Source organism: Magnolia sinica, chromosome 16, assembly GCF_029962835.1.
Source record: "Magnolia sinica isolate HGM2019 chromosome 16, MsV1, whole genome shotgun sequence".
NCBI classification, from domain to species: domain Eukaryota; kingdom Viridiplantae; phylum Streptophyta; class Magnoliopsida; order Magnoliales; family Magnoliaceae; genus Magnolia; species Magnolia sinica.
In genome coordinates, this window is record NC_080588.1 from 16,590,506 (window position 1) to 16,612,582 (window position 22,077).

General features: G+C 36.9%; 1 protein-coding gene across 1 annotated transcript in view; it reads left to right on the forward strand.

The window, feature by feature from the left end:
* The window catches only part of LOC131229346 (serine carboxypeptidase-like 25), a 31,755-nt gene extending 10,137 nt beyond the window's left edge, over positions 1–21,618 (forward strand). The window contains exons 3-8 of the mRNA XM_058225284.1: positions 12,999–13,174; positions 13,484–13,768; positions 16,373–16,503; positions 19,711–19,806; positions 20,091–20,196; positions 21,059–21,618. Of these exons, the coding sequence (XP_058081267.1) occupies positions 12,999–13,174; positions 13,484–13,768; positions 16,373–16,503; positions 19,711–19,806; positions 20,091–20,196; positions 21,059–21,202 (938 nt within the window). The 3' untranslated portion in view covers positions 21,203–21,618. The remainder of the gene's footprint in view (positions 1–12,998; positions 13,175–13,483; positions 13,769–16,372; positions 16,504–19,710; positions 19,807–20,090; positions 20,197–21,058) is intronic.
* Positions 21,619–22,077: the final 459 nt, after the last annotated feature.

Here is a 22,077-nt window from a genome sequence, read left to right on the forward strand (position 1 = left end):
TTAAATCCAAATAAAGTGATTACTGTGAGACTCTCATTTCTCCCAAAAAACAAAAGACCCTTAAAAATGAAATCTATGGGACTCCATGTTTCACTTGTGCTCTTGAAAATAACTATTAGAAAACTTATTACATTATCTTTTCTTTATAGCATTTCAAACATGCCCTAAAAGAAAAATGACTCATAAGAAGTAAAGATGTTAAGTTTCTCATTCAAGCAACTCAATGAAAATACTAAAATAATTTATACCAAACATCTAAGGGTGATAGGCAATGATATGATCAACCACCTATTAATAGTCAACCACTTTATGAACAATCCATAAATATTCAAACATTTTTCATCCTATGTAAATGGTCAAAATGAAGAGATCAACAATGTGCCCATCATATTTAAATGACTATTTTATTCAAAATGAATAAAATTGGTGACTTCATTGATGTAAATGAATTAGATGACCCTTATGATAATAAGGGGAGCAATTAATTCACAAGAGTCTGATAAATAGTTTAAAGCTATCAATGAAGAAATTGATTATGTAAAAAAATAAAGTTTGGGCACTTAGTGGCTTGCAAAAGGATATGAAGGCCCTGGCTTGTAAAATGGCATTTAAAAAGAAAACTAAAATTATTTAGTTTTGTAGATAAGTTTAAAGCTAGATTGGTAATCAAGCACTTTGCCTAGAAAGTATGGATTTCTAGACCATGTTTGCACATATACTCTATTCGAATCACTCTAGCAGTATTTGCTCACCTAGCTTTATCAAATAGATGCAAAATTTTCATTTTTTTTTTTAATAAAGAGTAAAAAGAAACCAACATGTCAAGTAACTCAAAGAATTTTATTTTTTTTTTAAAAGTCCTCATGTCAATGCTATTGTATATTACATAATGCAATCATTGAATTAAGATTTACAATGAATAAATTAAATCACTGTGTGCATACACTAATAGGTGGGGGATTTTGGCTTTATCTTCATAGGTAAATGAAATATTTTTAGCTGAAATGACTTGGAAAATGAATTAAAATATTAAGTAATTAATTAATTTTAAATTTGTAATGAAAGACATGGGAGAGGCGTCCCATGTATCTAACAAAAATATAGGTAGAAATTATAATTAAAGGGTTTAAAATGGAAAATTGTAAACAAGAATAATCTCCGAGGAAAAAAGGCTTAAAAATCTCTAAAAGGTATCTTATAGGTTGATAGCAAGATGTTCTTTATGCTCAAGCAATAGGTAGCTTGAAATATTTTATGTTATACAAGGTTTTGAGTAATGGTTTTAGTATGCCACTCACCCAAGTATTACCAAATCATATTGCGAATACTAATACAACTCGTCTTATAATATGGGATGAGTAACCAAAATAAAATAAAGATGTTAAAAATTAACAATTATAGTATAGGCAATGTTCAAGCAATTGATGGATAGATAGAGCATCTTACCCATCAAATGTTGAAACATAGCGGGTTAAAAAGAGGATCACTCTACAAAGTAAACCACCAGTGGTTTACTTTAATTGGGGACTTAGATGGGCAAGAGTTCAAAAGGCTAATGAGCGGCAACAAGTCAATTACATATTTACGTTGAGATATGAAGAAACACTTTGAGGAACAGGTAACTTCAATCCCAATAGAGTAATAAAGGGGCTCAATCTCCTTTGTCTCAAAACTCCTCAGTAAAAATGACTTGACCAAAGAGATGTCAAATTGCTATCTCTAGTGATGAGTATGTCATCCACACAACCAAAACAATAATGGAGTCACCATGTCTCTTATTGAAAATGGAATGATCATAAGCACTGCTCTAGATACCAATTTGGAAGATTATATTACTAAAGCGTTTGAACCAAGCATGAGGAGACTGCTCAAGCCCATATAGTGCTTTATCAGGATGAGACACTTTACTAGACGAGTCCAAATATATGAATCCAATGAAAATCATCTATTTCCTCATGAAGATCCCTATTGAGGAAGGCATTTTTCACATCCAATTGTAAATAGGTCAATGACTATTGGCAAGAGGGGAAGGAAGTATGCACACCAAATTGAGCTTTATAACTAAAGAGAAAAATGTCTTGGTAATCAACTCCAAAATTTTGCATAAAGCCTTTGAAAATTGAACTGGCCTTATAACGAGCAACAAATCTTCGAGTTTATATTTGACCATGTACACCCACTTACATCTAACAAAATGATGACCGTCAGGGAGATCAACCAACTCTCATGTGCTTTACTTCTCAAGAGCCACCATCGTTTCGAGCATTGCAACATTTCATCCAAGGTCCTTTAAGACAACTGTTAATCTAAAAGGGTAGTAAAACAGAGGAAAAAGGTAGAGACAAAAGTATGAAAGGAGGGAGAATGGGGATCATATAAAACAAAATTACCGATGCGACGAGGAGAGTCATATTGATACCGTGTAGGAGGAACACGGTGTGCTTCGGCTCATGAATAGTAATGGGAATGTCAAATAATGCAAGACCTAGAGCCAACAATGGAGATTAATGAGAGTGAGCAATAGGTGCAAACCCAGATAAACCCTAGGTATTAGAAACTCAGATCTAATAGCACCGTCAATCTGTGCGCTTTGTGAAAACACATCCAACGAAGATAAAATAATTAAATAAAACAGAATAACCAAACAATAAACCAAGTAACCACATAACACAAGATATTTTACGGAACAACCCTTGCGGGAAAAAATCATTACACAAAGTGACAGAGATTAACTATAATCAAATTTTTAGAGTTTACACAATCACCTTCTTCGATTACAGAAGCACCCGATCTCCCCTTGTAATGCGCAACCCCTTGAGAAAAAAAAAATCCCTTCCAAGCCCTTCCAAGTGTTTAGAAACCCTCTCACCTTGCAAACCCTTGCCCCTTAGAGAGAAAACACTCATCTTAACATTCCCTAATCCCAAATAGGACTTAAATATCCCGATTTGTATTAATCTACATAACATGTTTGGTCAAACCAAACCAACCCGACTACACTTTTTGGTCGAACTAAAAAAGTGCAAATCTTCACAATGTGCAACCTGAGAATCAAGCCAATTTTTCGTGTAACCGAAAATGGCCTTGATTGTGCCAAACCATAACATCTTTGCATAAAAAATTGGTAGAATCCAAGGCATCCTGCATTCACAATCTCCAACTTGATATGCATTCTGCCAAGTACCACGAAGACCTCCTGTACAACCTTTACCTTGAGTGTAGACGGCTCCCTGCAATCTCCACCTGGAATGCGGCTCCATTGCACCCCTACGCAAGGGTGCGTAATCTCATCAATGGCTAGTGAGATTGATCAAGCCCAAGCTGTGCTTGAACTTCTCTGTGGTCACTGACTTTGTCAATATGCCTATGGAATTCTCGTCCATGTGAATCTTCTGAAACAAAATCTCTCCTGAAGTAACAAGCTCACATATCTTGTGGAACCCCACGTCGATGTACTTAGTCCACACGAAAAACACTTGATTCATCGCCAAATGGATAGCGCTCTGACTATCACAATGCAACTGAATCACCTCTTTCTTCCTGAGTTCTCCTATCAAACCTTTCAACCACAATGCCTCCTTTGACACCTCCATCTCAGCTTATATTCTGCTTTGATTGTGGACAATGCTATCGTCGCCTATAGCGTAGATCTCTAACATACCGGTCCGCCTGCTAATGTGAAAACATATCCCGTAATAGATCTCATGTTGTCTAGATCACCTACATAATATGAATCCACATAGCCTACAACTCTACCTAAAGCTCCATGTCCCCCAAACATGATCCTAGTGTTAACTGTGCCCCTGAGATACCAGAGAAATCACTTAACAACATTTCAATGCTCTTTCCCTAGATTCACCATATATCTGCAAATCACACTGATTACCTGTGAGATATCCGACTTCATGCAAACCATTGCATATATGAGACTCCCCACTGCATTCATGTATGACACCCATGACATGTCTGAAATATCTTATTCTATACTTGGACATGATCTGGCTAACAACTTGAAATGACCTGCTAAAGGCATACTAACTGGCTTAGCATCTTCTATGTGGAACCTTTATAACACATTTTACACATAACCTTTCTGAGAAAGCCATGGCTTCATAGACTCTCTGTCTCTATGTGTCTCCATGCCTAAGATCTTTTTCGCGGCACACAAATCCTTCATGTCAAACTCCTTGCTTAACAAAGACTTAACCAAGTATATCTCCTTCTTGTCCTTTGCAGCAATCAGCATATCATTAACGTAAGGCATCATTATAATGTAGGACCCATCCTCAAGTACCCTGTAATATACGCAGCAATCGTACTCATGCCTGATATACCCAATCCCCACCATGTAGAAATTGAACCACTTGTACCACTGCCTCGGAGATTGCTTCTGCACATACAATGACTTTTTCAGCATGCAAATGTGGCCTTCCTTATCAAGGTCCTCGAATCCTTCATGTTGCCTCATATAAATGACTCCCTCCAAGTTCCCATGAATGAATGTCATCTTCACATCGAGCTACTCCAATTCCAAATTGGATTACGCTACCATCACTAATAGCACCCTGATTGAAGGATGTTTCACGACTGAAAAGAAAACTTCATTATATATACTTCTTCCCTCTATAAGTACCCCTTTTCTATGATTATGCCTTGTACCTTTCGCCCTCCTTTTCTATTAATGCTTCCCTCTTCTTAAACACTCACTTACACCCTGTAGCCCTCTGACCTTTTGGAAGTTCCGCCAACTCTCATGTCTCATTCCTATGTAGAAATTTCGTCTCCTCCACTATAGCCGACATCCACTTGTCGTCATCCTATCCAAATTTTTCCTTTTGAAAGGTGAAGGGATCTCCACTCCCTATGAACAATGTAAAAGAAACCATGTCCTCGAACCCATACCGAATCGGGGCTCTAATGGTTCTTTTCTCAAAGTTCCTATTTATACTTTCTTGGGTATCCTACTGATTATTCCGATTAGTTTCTTGCTCCTTCTAAATATCATCCTCAATAACTGGCTCAACTGGCTCCACCTGCACCGATAATTTCTCGATCTCACGATTTTTTTATGACCTCTCTACGGTATCTTTGTTGGCCTTCAACACTAATGGCTCATCAAAGATAGCATCTCTGCTAATGACCACCTTTTGAGAGTCTGCATTCCAAAGCTTGTAGCCCTTAAAACATTTCTCATACTCGATAAAGATGCACTTCCTAGATTTGGCATCCAAATTTATCATTTGTCCACTTTGCACGTGGACGTATGCTAGACACCCGAAGATTTTCATCCTTGAGTAATCGACATCCTTGCCTATCCAGACTTCCTCTACAACCTTGGAGTCTAGTGTTGTAGATGGTAACCTATTTATAATACAGCATGCCATGTTCACCACTTCTGCCCAGAAACTTTTAGGTAGCCCCGCATGCAACCGCATACTTCTTACCCACTTTAATAGAGTTCCATTCATCCTCTCTACCAGCCCGTTCTATTGTGGGGTCTCTAGAGTTGAGAAGTGCCTTGTGATGCCTGGTTCCTTGCAAAATTCTATGAATCCCACCTCTTTGTACTTCGTACCATTATCTGATCTGAGACACTTAACCCGTCTCTTGATTTGCTTCTCTATTTCCGTCTTCCATTCCTTAAACTTGGCAAACACCTCATACGTATTCCTTAAGAAGTAAACTCAAACCTTCCTCGAGCAGTCGTTTATGAAGCTCACGAAGTATTGTGCTCTTCCCTTAGACGGTACTATCACTGGCTCCCAAACATCGGAATGAATGTCATCAAGCACTTCGCTGCTAGTATATGTAGAAGTCTTGAACCTTAGCCTTCACTGCTTCCCATATATGCAATGCTCACAAAAATCCACCTTGCACACCTTAACTCCCTTTAACAATACTCACAGAAATCCACCTTGCGCACCTTAACTCCCTTCAACATTTCCGTTTATGGAGTTCCATCACTCATATGCCCTAGCCGCATATGCCACATATTAGTGTCATCTATGTTAGATTCTACGTGTGAGGTGGTAGCTTCTAATCAACTTGTACAGATTTCTCATTTTATGCCCCTTCATTAATGCCATTGCACCTCTGGCGACCTTGATTACATTACCAGATGCGGTGAACATGCACTCGTTTGTATCTAAAACTCTCAAGGATATTAAGTTTTTATTCCGATTTAGGATATGCCTGACATCACCTAGAGTCCTTATGACTTCATCAAACATCCTTACCTTGATGGTCCTTATTCTAATGGCCTTGCATGTTGTGTCATTCCCCATCAGAACACCTCCACCATCGTAGGACTTATAGGAATCGAACCAAGTCCTATTTGAGCACATATGATACGAACATCCTAAATCGAGTATCCATGTATCCAAGAGATAACTCGTACTTGAAGAGACTGAGAGGATGTCTCCTTTTGAGCTCTCTTCCACTACACTAGCCGATTCACCTTTGTTACATTTTTCTTTGCTCTCTAAGTCATCCTTCTGTTTCTAGGAGTCTCTCTTGAAGTGCCCATTTATGCCACAATAGAAGCATCTATTCTTTGCCTTCGATTTCTATCTAGACTTTGTCTTCTTGTCAGACTGAGATCACTTCACGGTCCCCATGTCCCTGACCCCCCTTTTACGACTAACCCTTCCACCTAAGAGTCCTCATCGCTCGATTTCCTCCTCGTCTCATTAGAAACGAGAGTCATGGTGATCTCTTCTAGCTTCATTGTATTCTTCACATATAGCAAAGCAGTGACGAGATGGTCGTATTATATGGGAAGCGATGTTAAAAGTAGCACCGCTTTATCTTCTTCCTCGATCATCACTCTAGGCCTTAACAACTCGCTACACACATTTGTAAACGTGTTTATGTACTCCAGGAGATTAGATCCTTCTTTCATTCGCAACTCGAATAGTTGTTTCTTTATAAACACCTTATTTGTGGTGGACTTTACCATGTATAGATCTTCTAGCTTCTTCCACATCTCCCGAGGAGATTCCTCATCCAAAACAGTGTACATGACATCATCCGATATCTTCTCCGGTTTAGTATCCAACAACGCCTTGCTTAACCCTTGTGATGCTAGAATATCCTTAACATTCTACTACCACAAACTGAAATTGTTCTTCCCATCAAATTTTTGTATATCGAATTTCAACCCTAACATGTTCATTGAATTCCTGGGACGTCCTTAAACCCGGTGCTCTAATACCACTTTGTTGAGATTCAAACCCATCAACAAACCCAGATCAACCCTAGGTATTAAAAATTCAGATCTAATACCACCGTCAATCTATGCGCGTTGTGGAAGCATGTTCAACAAAGATAGAACAATCAAATAAAGCAGAATAACCAAACACTAAGCAAGCAACCACAGAACATAAGAAATTTTACGTAGAAAACCCTTACAGGAAAAAACCACGACACAAAGTGACAGAGATCAACTATAATCAAAACCTTAAAGTTTACACACTCACCTTCTTCAATTATAGAAGCACCCGATCTCCCATTGCGATGCACAACCCCTTGAGAAAAACCCTTCCCAAGCTCTTACAAGTGTTTCGAAACCCTCTCAACTCGCAAACCCTTGCCCTTAGAGAGAAAATACTCACATTAACAAGCCCTAATTGTAAATAGGAATTAAATACCCTGATTTGTATTAATCTACGTAACATGTTTGGTCGGACTGGATGTAACCTTCAGTTGGACCAAACCAACCGGCTGCACTTTTAGGTCGAACCGAAAAAGTGCAAATCTTCATAGTGTGCGACTTGAGAATCCAACCAATTTTTTGCGGAATCGAAAATGGCCTCGTTCGAGCGAACCAGGATATCTTTACATAGTAGATTGGCAGAATCCAAGGCATCCTGCACAACAGTTGAGTCGTTGTCATCACCACAAATGGTAGCATCCATGACGAGAAGATAGGTTGGCAGACAAATAAGAGATGTTGTGCTAAGAGAATGAATATTTAAAAAAACGTGACTTCTCAAGAAATATATTGTTGTTTGGTTCCTAGAAAGTATCAGTTTTGCCCATTTTATGTAAAAGAGTGCCTCAAGAAGATGCACTTAATAGATAATGGGGAAAGGTTATCTTATTTAGGACCAACAAGCTAAACAAAATAGGTACACACTTAGGACCAACAAGCTAAACAAAAGAGGTACACACAAATACCTTAGGAGGTAACACAAATAGAAAGGAATTTGGTTGAAAAGTTAGAGGAGGTAACGCTGACTGAAATGACATCCTATTGATCATATAGGTAGCAGTTAGGACTGCTTGATCCCAATATGTCAATGGGACAACCATGCCAGCAATCATGGACTCAGTGAACTCCAACAAATGATAATTTTTCCGTTCGAAAACCTATTATGTTCAAGAATATAAACACATGAGGTTTGGTACTAAACCCCAGGTTCAAAAAAAAAAAAAAAATGTAATCCTTGGCGCACATACTATTTAGAAGACTTAAATTTTAATAATGTGTTTAAACTAAGTTCTAATATAATTTTTTTTTAAATTACAATGGAAGACACCTTTGTCATACTTTTCATGAGAAATAACCAAGTAAACCTAACATAAACATCAATAAATGATATAAAATAATGATGTCCAAACACAGAAACTATAGGAGCAAGTCCCTACACATATAATGTAGAAAATTAAATGGTTCAAAAGACTAAGTTTTACTAGGAAAATAGGAACTACGAATTTGTTTAGAAACTTGGAAAGTCCCACACTATAAATTAGTAGAAGAAGAGACTAAATATGAAAGCAAATGACGATGGGCACCAACCGAGATTTGCCAAGATGGTGATACCAAAGAAAAAGATCTTCTTTATTCACACAAGTCACTACAACTGATAGAAGGGCTACCACTTAGATCAAGGAGGTACAGCCAGCCACATTCACGTCCATCATCAATCATCCATTTGATCTACAAATCCTGGATCACACAATAGGAAGAAAAGATGGTGACAAAACAATTAAGTTATTTGGTTAATGAACTAATAGAAAGTAGGTTAGAAGGAAAAGACAGAGTGTAAAGAGTTGGTGTTAAAGTAATAAATGAGTTGAGCTTAAGGAATCCTTTCCCAAGACCACAAGAAAAGGACCCATTAATTAATACAATCTAATGAGTGAATGGAGCATACAATAGGAATTATCTTCCTCACTAGCCATATGATCAATGACCCTAGAGTCTATGATCCAAGACCCACTAGACTAAGAAGCAGGTTTAGTCATATGATTAGCAGAAATACTTGAAGTGCCCCAGATGAGCTACTATGTAAGGGAACTATATGAAGATCAATCAACCCTTAATGAATTTCAATAACTGGTTCTGGTTCTCGCTTTGGCTGAAGGTGAGGATGAAGATCATAATAGAAGTCCTTGGTGTCCCACATCTATTGTAGTTCATGCATAACAAACTGTCATGGCCCAGAAGGCGAGAAGTGCTACAATCAGTAGGGCCATTCATCTATCCTTTTGGTGGAAATCTTCCCCTACTCGGTTTAGATCCAACAAATGCAGACCTCTCTGATAATGATGCATTAAAAGTACATCAATGGGCCTCTTTGTGAATATAATTGTAAATAGACTCAAGAGAGGCTATAGATTCCCTCCCTAGAATTTAAACATTTTGAGGCTTAAAGTCCTCATTGAGTTCACCAAAAAACTTAAAAATATGCAACTTTTCATACCATTTATGCATATCCTTATGGATAAGAACTTGGGGCATGTAATGGTCAAGTTCATTCCATCACTGGCATAGAGAGGTATAATATGATTTAATGGCCTATTCACCTTTTTCTATACTGGCAATTTCCCAGGTAAGCTCATCTCTATTATAATACATCGTAGTAACTGTATTCTATATCTCCTTGGTAGTGGTGTACGTCATAAGAGATTCACTTATCTCGGGGCTACATGGAATGAAGGAGCCAACTCATACTTATATAGTTATCACATTTTCAATCCTCATAAGTTGTATCCTTAAGAGAGGGTTTTTGCTCCCATCAACATAGACCAATTTGCATTTGCCACCAAGGTACATAGTGGAAGATTGAGACCAAATGAGATAGTTGTGGCCATCTAGTTTTACAATAGTTATACGTAGGCTAAATTATTGTTCGTTCTCAATATTTTGACTCTCCATGATAAACATCAAACAAAACTATGCAATAAAATAGATATAACAAATGTCAACATAACCAGATGACCTCATACATGAAGGACGATAGGAATAATCTTACATCACTACGAAGATGGCCCGGGCTTTGGACCGAACAAAAAAGAAAAATGATCCCCTACCTTGTTGAGAAGGAGCCTCACAAAAGAAGAATGGAAGCTACCTTTGATGATTACAAGGCATATGGGTCACTGTCACAAGTGTGCGATGACTATTGCCATGGCTGACATGCAGTGGTTGCTGCTGCTAGCATAAAACGTTCACTGTTGTTGGCTTGCAATGGTCACCATTGCTGGACATGCAGAAGCTGCTGCTACCAGTGTCTGATGCACTGGTGAGCATTAGGCCTTAGGCTAGCTGAGCATGGGAGAGGGAGAGAGAGATTAAAAAGAGCCCAAGGCTCTGATGCCATGATAACAGTGGAAAGATTAGGTTTAAGGTTTAAGCCCTCCCCCCACTTCTCTATTTATAAAATAATAAAATGGTAGACCTTTTTTTTTTTCCAGAACAAATCCCATTAAAAGGAAAGAGAGAACACTTTACATCAGGACTATTTCGGGCGGGCCCTACAACAAAATGGGGAGGACCCACCTATCGTAAAACTGAAAGCACAAAGAAAGGCGATGAAGTTAGGCTACCCTTAGATTTCCTAGGCCTACTCTATCCAGGAACATGAGCCCATGAATGTGAGAGGGCAGATCTCTCAAAGACCGGTAACGCTTGTCCAACTGACCCTCGCTCCCCAAACAGGCCAGAGCGTCCGCCACCAAGTTGGCCTCTCTAAGGGTGTGGGTGATACGGACGTCCATATTTCTCATGATAGAACATATCCTCGCCTTCCAATACCAAATGGGCCACAAGAACGATGCAAGGTTTAGGATGGCAGCGACCACCGTTTTGGAGTCGCTCGCCACCTCCACCTTAGTGAATCCCCGCCGCACGCAGACCTACAGACTACCTCAAAGCATGCACACTCACATTAATAGGAAGAAAGAATCTAAATATGCATTTTTAAGATGACAAGCTCAGTGTTGTAGGTTATTCAGATGCTAAGTTTGCTGGAGATAAGAAAGAAAATCCATTTCAAGTCATATTTTTCCTCTTTTGGGAACTCATTACACTTAGGAAAACGAGTACATTGCTTGTACCATAACTATATGTTTTTTTTTTTTTTTTGTCTAACATGAAGCTTGATATAACTGATGAGCTAGTTCACATGTTTTATGATAATCAAACAACAATTAGCTTGTTACAAACTGTAGTTAATATCTCAAAGGACAAACGCATTAAGATGAATATCATTAGATTCAAGATGTTGTCTATAAGTTCAACTGATAAAAAGTAGAGCTGATAGGTGAAAGGTAAAACACATTTATATTCAATATTATTACACTCAGGATCTTGCAGGAAAAAACAAAAATTAAGTCTGTAAGTTACTTACCTTTAGAATATATAATAGTTTATCCATTGACAAAGGGAGTAAGTGAGGAATTGTTTTCATACCATGAGCTATAGAATTCCACAGCACTCAATTATTTAATCATGAGAGGCATATCTTTGAAACCGTGAAAAAACCTCATGACTAAGATGTTCATGAGTAAAACCATGGATTACTGGATTAAACATCATTTGACATATTGGTTGATTTGTCCGTGATGTCTAGGTGAGAGATGTTTGAAATGGACTAGTTATACTTAATATAAGTTTAGTGTCGATGTAGAAATATTATATCCAACAATCTATTTTCTAAGTTAGCCAACATTTTCTTGATAATTTAAAGGTATTTTTGTCAACAATCACATGGCATTTGGGGAATGTATGAAGGGAACTGATTGGATATAATTTTATTGAATCTGACCTTTTAAAGATAATATGGAGTTGTAAGGCCTTTTTTGTTATTATTATTCAAATATCTCCCTTTCGATAGATACGATCCTAAACCTAAGGCATTATACAGTTAACATATGTACGTGGGTTTTTGTTATGAAAAGTAGGGTCATGATTAGATATTCCATTTATATACCATTGGCTTGTTGTGTCTTGCCATGGATGGATCATGCCCTAAATATCTCTCCATTAGGACGTCCTAGACATTTGTAGCCTAGAAATTGATAGCTAAGAAGAGAAACGTAGTGCAAGTTCACATTCAATTGAGTGGTTCTGTGATTTTAAAACTGGTGAATAGGATCTGTCAATTTGGAGGGAAAAAGGATCTGTCAATATGAGTGATGTTTAGGTCATCGTCCATCAACAGTATGACACAACTTACCAAAGATCATGATTATTGAACCACTAGTACACTTGTCAGAACTGAAAACCTGAGTATCTTATGCCAATGATCTATACTTCTTCCTAATACATTGGGTGATGCTAATGCGAACTGCTTACATTGTTAAGTGTAAAAATTAAAGTGTTTCAGTCCTTAGATGAGAAATTGAATTAAATAATGGATAGATCCATTTGTTTTGTATTGGTGGTACCCATGCTTGCATCAGGAATGGTAGGGCTTTTTGTGCATGTGGGCTTTGAAAATCTCACAAGTCATGAGCCCCAAAGTTCAGGTTTTTATGATATTTTTCTCTTCAATGTTGTAAGATTGAATCTAATCTATGTTTTGATGGGAACCTGAACTGTTTAATGATACTAGATATTGGACCCCACAAAACTCAATCAATCACTTTTATGGTTTAATAGCCAATTTTATTTTACAACATTGATAACTATATTTTCTCTTTAAACAATATTGAAGTATACTGTCTTTTTTTTATAATATTTCATACGATGATGGATGGTTATGATTCAGCTGAGGACTCGTTGATATTCTTAATCCGATGGTTGGATCGTTTCCCGTGCTACAAAAATCGAGAAATCTATTTGACTGGAGAGAGCTATGCAGGGCACTATGTCCCTCAGTTGGCAAGAGAGATTAAAGCATACAACGCCAGAACTAAGCATCCCATTAATCTCAAAGGATTTATGGTAAATAACACCCTTTTTAATTATATTTATTCCTTTTATCATGGATAATACTTTATAAATTTGTTTTAAGCACACATTCTGATTAATAAATATACCTCACCTTTCAACATTTGGTAATACAAGTACAATACTGCAATGTTGTTCTTTTTATTATCACAAGAAAAAAAGAATGGTTGTATTTAAAGACTTCTACTTAAGGTGATTTTTTTAATTATTTATATTTTTTTTTATATGAAACTAATGGTGGGATTTCTGTAATCTGAACTTGTAGAAATTTTTTAATTAGATATATTTTATAATGGCTTCCAGGTTGGAAATGCAGTCACAGATAACTACTATGACAACCTAGGAACAGTGACATACTGGTGGAGCCATGCCATGATCTCTGATAGGACATACAAGAAACTCCTACGCACATGCAATTTCCATCAGCAGAAGCAATCAAACGCATGCGAACTATTGTACGCATATGCAATGGATCAAGAATTTGGTAACATTGACCAATACAACATATATGCTGCCCCTTGCAATAACTCCGATGGCATTAGCGCAACACGTAGGAGCCTACATTCGCCTCTTCTCCCCCAAAATACGGTAATGTTATACATGACAATAAATCATAATGCATATAATATTGATTTCATGAGACTTGATATCTAGAATTGTATATGTATCTTCATCAAATAACCAGTCATACACCTGGCACATACATGCCTACACAATGTATGCAATCTACTTACTGATGACTTGCATACCACCTATTATTATATTCCTAGACATGGATGTCACAAGTATCATGTGCAACAAATGATCTTGTGCATTTATTCTTTCTATTGGATATTGACCACTAAGAAAAACTAATATGTGCATAAAAATAGTAGCATGTCCTCTGCTTTGTATAAAAATCAAATGCTTGAACACTACAATATGATATGTAGGTTGCTATGGCCCATTCACTTACATTGATGTTTATGTATGACATGAAAATGTTAAATGTTAAGATCATCGCCTACTACATTGATAGACCAAAATGACTAAATATCTTAATGGTTACTAGAGGTGGGTTCCAATGCAACAGTTCTCTATATCTGTTGCTAGTAACATTGTACTCCCAATGCACATGAAGAGAAGGGTAGAGTGGTGAAAGGGCATAAGATTGTCTTGTGAGAGGTGGCGTAGAGATAGATTTGTAGAACCGTGTGCCTTTCGGATATATTAAAACTATTCAAATGGCATGCCTATGGAAATAATTCAGTACCCTGTCGCTCTACCTTACATGTGGTAGGCTAAGTTAAAAATCAGTGTTGTCCCCATAGCTGGCCTCATCAGGGATGGCACACTTTTAAAAATCAAACATATAAGACAATAACAGTTGTAATCTTTCCAAACTTTCCATTGAAAATGATGGATGTAGAAAATAGTGAAGTATACAAGTTCCTTCGATTTGACAGTTTCCTCTGTTTGAGAAACCAGAAAGGAAAATCATTTTCCTTTTCCTACCTATGACATAATACGGTTCCGCATCCCTCCAACATACATATGGTAGGCTGAGGTACCAATCAGCGCTATCCAAATAATTTGCATCAGCATAAATTTAAAAATCAAATGTATAGGATAGTAACGCTTGTAATCTTTGTGCACGTTTCTCCACTGAAAACTATGGATGTGAAAAATCGTGAAAAGATATACCAGTTCCTCTGATTTAATAGTTTCCTCAGTTTGAGAAACCAAAAGGAGGGGAAATCACTTTCCTTTTCCTAGATTTCTTTTTAAAAAAAAAATAGTAAAACCATATTCCAAAAAAAAAAAAACAATTAAATGTTAATTTTCATGACTGTTGTGATTTGAACGTTGACCTTTTAACATTTATGTGGAAAACAACACTTGAAACCAAACAAAGGAATAAATATTGGAGTTCACGGTTTTCCATTTACCAAGGATTTCATTGGGGAATTTCCATATTCACATTTTTGATTCTCCCTGTTTAAATATGCCCATACCTGCTTTGTTGTCTACCATTGACTTGAAGGCCTCTAATTTGATGGATTGGATCCTCCATATCATGTTTAGGAACTATTTTTCAGAGAAAATTTTGGAATGTCAGTAAGTGCAAGAGTACTTATAGTGTACGGCATTCTTAACCTTTCATTATTTCTTTGAATGGAAAAAGGGTTGATATCGAAAAGTTGATGGCATAATGACAAATCCTGTTCTCAACTTTTTCTTAGTTTCAATTTTTCTTGGAAATCTTCAGATTTTGATATTTTTCTTATCAGATTATAGAGGAAATGTCACTGAAAATAAAAACTTTAAAATATAAGTTTGTTATAAATTAATAAATACTTTCAAGATTTTAAATGTACATGTAGATAATGAAAAACATCTATAAAAAAGCGTGATAATTTTGAGATAAAATTATGAAAAATTAAAATAAAAACTGCAGAGATTCTGAAAATCTCTCAATATTAACACAAAGATATCGTTTGATTGAATTTTTGTGAAAACATTGCAAGATTTCAAAATGTTGACAATACTTATCACTGTGATCGATGAGCAAATGGAGTTCAACTGATAAAGTTCATAGTACAAGAACATCCATGGAATTTCATAGAAGTGAACTTACATATCCTCCTTTGGGCTTCTCTTATTAATAGTGTAGGGCAAAATTATTCTATAAGAAGTAGGGCCTTGTTGTCATTTACATGGAATAGTACCTTTTCCTTGTCATCATTGAAATGTTAGATGAGGCTTGATGCAGGGCATTGACATATTGTCTATAGGATACATCGGGACTATAGCCATTGAATCAAGGGTCATGTCTCAATGTCCCAAACTTTACGGGATGGACCACACCATGGATGGGGATAAAGAAAGCCTCCTATCTTGGATATTTCAACCCTTCAGTCATTTAATTCTTTTTCTTTTTGAATATGGACCGTCTCCTTTAGTCGTTGTTTTACAAGCCATTGATAGGATCTTCCAATCACAAAGATTTCTATCCCCTATTGGTGGTGAGGCCCATCATATAAATGGTTTGGATCATTGAAACATGACCCAGATCCAACCTATATATTCCTGATGTTAGAAAAGAACAATCCATCTAGAAGTATTCTAACAGATCTCATGACAGTTTAGTATTTCGCAAATTTAATTATTTTATTGAATTATTATTTCCTCTTTTTTTTTGGGCATTTTTAGGTATTGCGGCAAATTTCCGGCTATGATCCATGTACAGAAAAGTATGCAGAGGTTTATTACAATAGGCCGGATGTTCAAAGAGCCCTACATGCCAACACCACAAAAATTCCTTACAAATGGACTGCTTGCAGGTGAGGAAACTCTCTCTCACTCATGCGAAGTGGATTGTTGCAACAAATGTGTGTAAATATCTAAGTGATTCATCAGGTTGGGTCTTCCATGAACATGACCTGGCGGATCATCAGGTGGACGATGTGTGTATAGGAAAAATGGATGGTTAAAAATGTTTACATGTGTAGCCCATGTTATGAGTGGCCCAACTATTCTTCTGCCAAGGTATGTTTCGAGTCAACTGCCTGATGAATGGCTTTGACAACACACACATGTTTCATGGTTCCCATAACCCTCTTTTTGTGTATGAGCTTACCATTTCTTTGAGTGGAAAGAATTGCATCTGTTTAAAAAGATGGTGTAGATATCAATTCCCTTATCTTACATCATATAATAGAAAGGCGTATCTGACGAAAATACACTCTTGGACCCGCCTCATTGGAGGTAGATGAAATGGTAGAGCCAGAAGAATGGGAATATGGTAGAGCAATTGCTCTGCACAAATATGACTGGGTGATGCACTAATCAAAGTTGCGCATCTACTAATACCATTTACCTAGAGAATGTAGACAAGACAATTGATATTTTCTTAAATGAGAAATAAGGATCAAACAGGCACAGAAAGACCAACACCAACTCACCGTCATTCATTTATATAATTCTAAAATTAGGATCCCCAACCTACCAGAAAACAAAACCACTTTAACCATAGGTGGAAGCTCGCTATGTTGCATGAAAAATATGATTTAACTCGTATGATAAGCCTGATTTTTCAAAACATCTAAAACTTGCTAACTTAAACAAAAAACATTAAATATCTAAACATCCAATTACTGCAGAAGTTTAAAATTTTGAACTCACCAATACCAAACAGCCCAAGGAAACTTTTTTTTTAAGGGGGGATGATACAACAAAATTTTATTAGTAATAAGAAAACAACACAACCTTTAAAATGCATATCAACCATCAGCTTAGAATTTCTTTGAATAACCTTCATAAAACGAACACCTATTTTGGCAGATGCCTAAAAATGAGTTCATCTCATTTTAGTTAACAATAATTATGTATTAGAGATCATTGTCATCTAGGCTTATACCAACTAATTGGGGTCAGATACATGAATCCCTTTCAGGCATTAATTCCACCCTATCAAGGGCCATAAGGCCCATAACACACCCTAGCATGAGTTTGGAATGTCATACTATCTAGATTCATGATCAAAGATTTGGCAGTTTGATGCAGGCTGCCAACCTAATGCAATCCTCCTCCTTATCCAAGCTTGGGACTAGCAATGAGAGTTCAGGCGCAACACAATAGACTATTACATAGGTTGATTACAATCAAGCACTATCTGATATTCTATTACATAGGTTGATTACAATCAATGATTTTTTCTTTTTAAAAATCTCTAATACATAATTACTATTAACATGAACTCAGTATGTAATAGAGCTCTGACTTCAACAGTTTCAGAAAAAAAAAGAGGGGGGGGGGGGAGGGTAAAAGCCATCACGGATTCACGCATCATACAGCACAATTCCCCACCTAAACATAATCCTATTCATCACTTCCAGTCACTTGCAAACATTGCGTGTTGTGTCAAACAACCATTTACTCCAAAAGCTTAAGCTGTCAGAGTGTGGTGTATCAATGTATATCAAGGGACTTTAAGGAAACTTTTTTTTAAAGGGGGGATGATACAACAAAATTTTATTAGTAATAAGAAAACAACACAACCTTTAAAATGCATATCAACCATCAGCTTAGAATTTCTTTGAATAACCTTCAAAAAACGAACACCTATTTTGGCAGATGCCTAAAAATGAGTTCATCTCGTTTTAGTTAACAATAATTATGTATTAGAGATCATCGTCATCTAGGCTTATACCTACTAATTGGGGTCAGATACATGAATCCCTTTCAGGCATTAATTCCACCCTATCAAGGGCCATAACGCCCATAACAGACCCTAGCATGAGTTTGGAATGTCATACTATCTAGATTCGTGATCAAAGATTTGGCAGTTTGATGCAGGCTGCCAACCTGACGCAATCCTCCTTATCCAAGCTTGGGACCAGCAATGAGAGTTCAGGAGCAACACAATAGACTATTACATAGGTTGATTACAATCAAGCACTATCTGATATTCTATTACATAGGTTGATTACAATCAATGATTTTTTCTTTTTAAAAATCTCTAATACATAATTACTATTAACATGAACTTAGTATGTAATAGAGCTCTGACTTCAACAGTTTCAGAAAGAAAAAAAAAAGGGGGGGTAAAAGCCATCACGGATTCACCCATCATACAGCACAATTCCCCACCTAAACATAATCCTATTCATCACTTCCAGTCACTTGCAAACATTGAGTGTTGTGTCAAACAACCATTTACTCCAAAAGCTTAAGCTGTCAGAGTGTGGTGTATCAATGTATATCAAGGGACTTCATCACTTCCAGTCACTTGCAAACATGATTTGGTGCTTCTCGAAAGGCCCACCCATAATTTGTTTTTTTTTCATTCTTTGGGCTTAGTATAAGTTGAGTATTCCAAAATTTACAACAATAAAGAATCTGAACCGCCCATATATGACCATCAAATGGACAGTTTTAAACAATTTTGGCAAAGGTTCACATTGAGGGGAAACAAATCTCCAATTGGGTGGTTAGGATCGGCCCATTGGAGTTACTTTTTTGGCAATCAGTCATCTATGGTGGAAATCAGTAATGAAAGGTCTAGATAACGGGCCACTTGTTCGAGATGACCCAATCATAAATAGTGTTGCTTCGTAGAATCATTCTTTTTGTTTTTTGTATTTTGTCTTTGTTTTTTTTTTTTTTTTTACAATTCCCAAAGGAAACATATGTATACTGAATGCATGAGAATGATTCAGAACCAAAATCTGTCCTGATTGCATTTCATGCATTGGCACTATCTGATTTGCCATTAACCATCATCACTTTGACAGGAAAATCTTAACCAATTCATCAGAGGACATTTTCTTGTCGAATCTGCTCCCTTGCTCAATTTCTTTAATCCATTTGATCCCCACTGATGAAATGGCTATGAGTGTCCACTTAATGTGATCCCTACTTAAATTCTGCATATTGATTGGTGGGACACAAGCACAATGAAATAATGGTGGAATGCATGTTATGGGCCTTAGAATTAATTAATTAATTTTTATAATTCATTAATGTATTTATTTGTATACTTGTAACAGTGAAACTCTAAACCGGAATTGGAATGACACGGAACTTTCAGTTCTGCCCATTTACAAGGAGTTGATAGCTGCTGGTTTGAGAATTTGGGTTTTCAGGTGTGTGGCCTATTTTATTAGGAAGAAGATTGCATATACTCAGTGTGCACCAAGATTTGGTGTACGGCTATTTTAAACCACCCAAGGATGGTTAGCCAAAATCCAAAATGCACTTCAAAATCAGATTGAAAAAAAATTGCATTTTGGATCGGTTTTGAAATGATACTTCCCTCGTTTTACACCGTGTACACCGGACTTGGTCCCATTTTATTATTCCAAACTTCTCAATTTTTCTGCAATATTTATGGGAACATAATTTCCTTATTTGGGTGCACTTGAAACAGTGGTGACGTTGACTCGGTCGTGCCAGTTACTGCCACTAGATTTTCCCTTGCACAGCTCAGATTGGCAACCAAAATTCCATGGTATCCATGGTATGTTAAGAAGCAGGTCAGTAAGTGACATTGTCCATCATTTTTGCTTATTTCATCTTATTCATGGTTTAAAATACAATCTGATATAATAATTCTCCTGGCGCTTTCAACCTATATGAAACGTCATGATATTTGTAAGCGTCAAGGATGCCAAAATAAAATGTAACTAGTTTACACCATCAATAATGATAGGTGATCATGACCATTGATGGGGTAGAATAGTCCATGGTACAAGTCAGATCATGCAATGCAATGTTTGGTTTATGCCAGTTAACAAGAACCACTAACACACCTCAAACTAGCTTTCCTGTCCATCAGGTAAGCTGCTTCACATTCACTGTGGAAACAAAAATCATAATCATCCAACACTTAGATGGACCACACAATATTAAACGGTTGGGATGGGATGCCCACCATTAGTTTTGTGTAGGGCCCACCAGGTTGTTTATATATCATCCAATCCATGCATCTGATGTGCCTCACCAGGATGAAACAATTACCCAAAAATTGCTATTCCAAAAGTCAGGTGGTTACACATGAATGAAAAACAAAAAAAACAAAAAAAAAGTCCATTCATAAGGTAGGCTACACATGAATGAAAAACAAAAAAAAAAAAAGGATGGTTAGAAAGAAAATGACCAGCATTCTATTCAATATATACCCGGTGCTCGACGGACATGTGGGCCTTTCTGCATGAATGGCCTGGATCTCACATGGGTTCCAAGTAGGCACATATCTAGTCGCCTCTTCAGCCTCAGCTCGATGGAACCGCCTTCATATCTTGCAAATACCCTCCATGAGCACTAAACTCTTTGTTGCTTTTTTGTGTTTTAGTTCTTTCTTGTAACATTGCATTTGTTTTCCTTTTGTAATTGAAGGTGGGAGGTTGGACAGAGGTTTATGAAGGGCTAACCTTTGCAACTGTAAGAGGGGCAGGCCATGAAGTTCCTCTTTTCAAACCAAGGGAAGCCCTTCAGCTATTCAGGTCATTTTTAAGGGGAGAGCCTCTACCGAATTCCTGATTTTTTTTTCTAAGTAAAACCCAGGTCATTTTACATCATTGATTGATCTAGAAAATGCAAAGGATCTTATAGCAGAGAGAGAGAGAGAGAGAGAGAGAGAGAGAGAGAGAGAAGAGGAAGAAGAAGAAGAAGAAGAAGCAGATATATAGGTAACAATGCAAATGATGTTGATTATGTTCTATTGATTTGGATCTCCAATGGAGGGAAATAAGGAAAGGAGCATTTAGTTGACTTTTTGACAAATGTATGTGAACGGGTTGTTTGCGATGTGTTGTTTGACAAAGTTGATTGTTTGTATTGATTTGTTTGCAATGGGTTGTATCATTGATGCAGACAATTGTACTATTTGTATGGGGTGTATCATTGACATGTTGAAGATTTAATATGTTTTATTTGAATGGTTCCTTTGTTTATAATTTCTAAAGGCATTGTTATGGTCAAGGATATCTATGTACACCTGTACATGCTATAGATAGCTATTGTAGGAAATAGAATGGGAAAATGCTCTTGTACATAAGAGGAATGTCATGGGTAGTTTAAAGGTGCATACCATTGTCCAGTTCTTGAAGATAGTCGAAGGATCCCAATTGTGCAAGAGATTTGGCCACACTACCACCTAGAATCAACTAAGCTTGACTCAATCGAGTCTTCCAGGGAGCTTGCACTATCCAGTGAAGACACAGTACTTGACCTTAGCTCTATATACCTAAAAAAATAAATGAAAGTTGAAATTGTTCAAGCACCTATCTCCATTTGTTCTTATAAAAATATATTAACTATGCAATTAATAAAATGTATAGTTCCAACTCACTTCATACCCAGGTGGTCTTAGAGACTGATGACTTTTCATCTACCTCATCAGGCTTGAGGGCCAA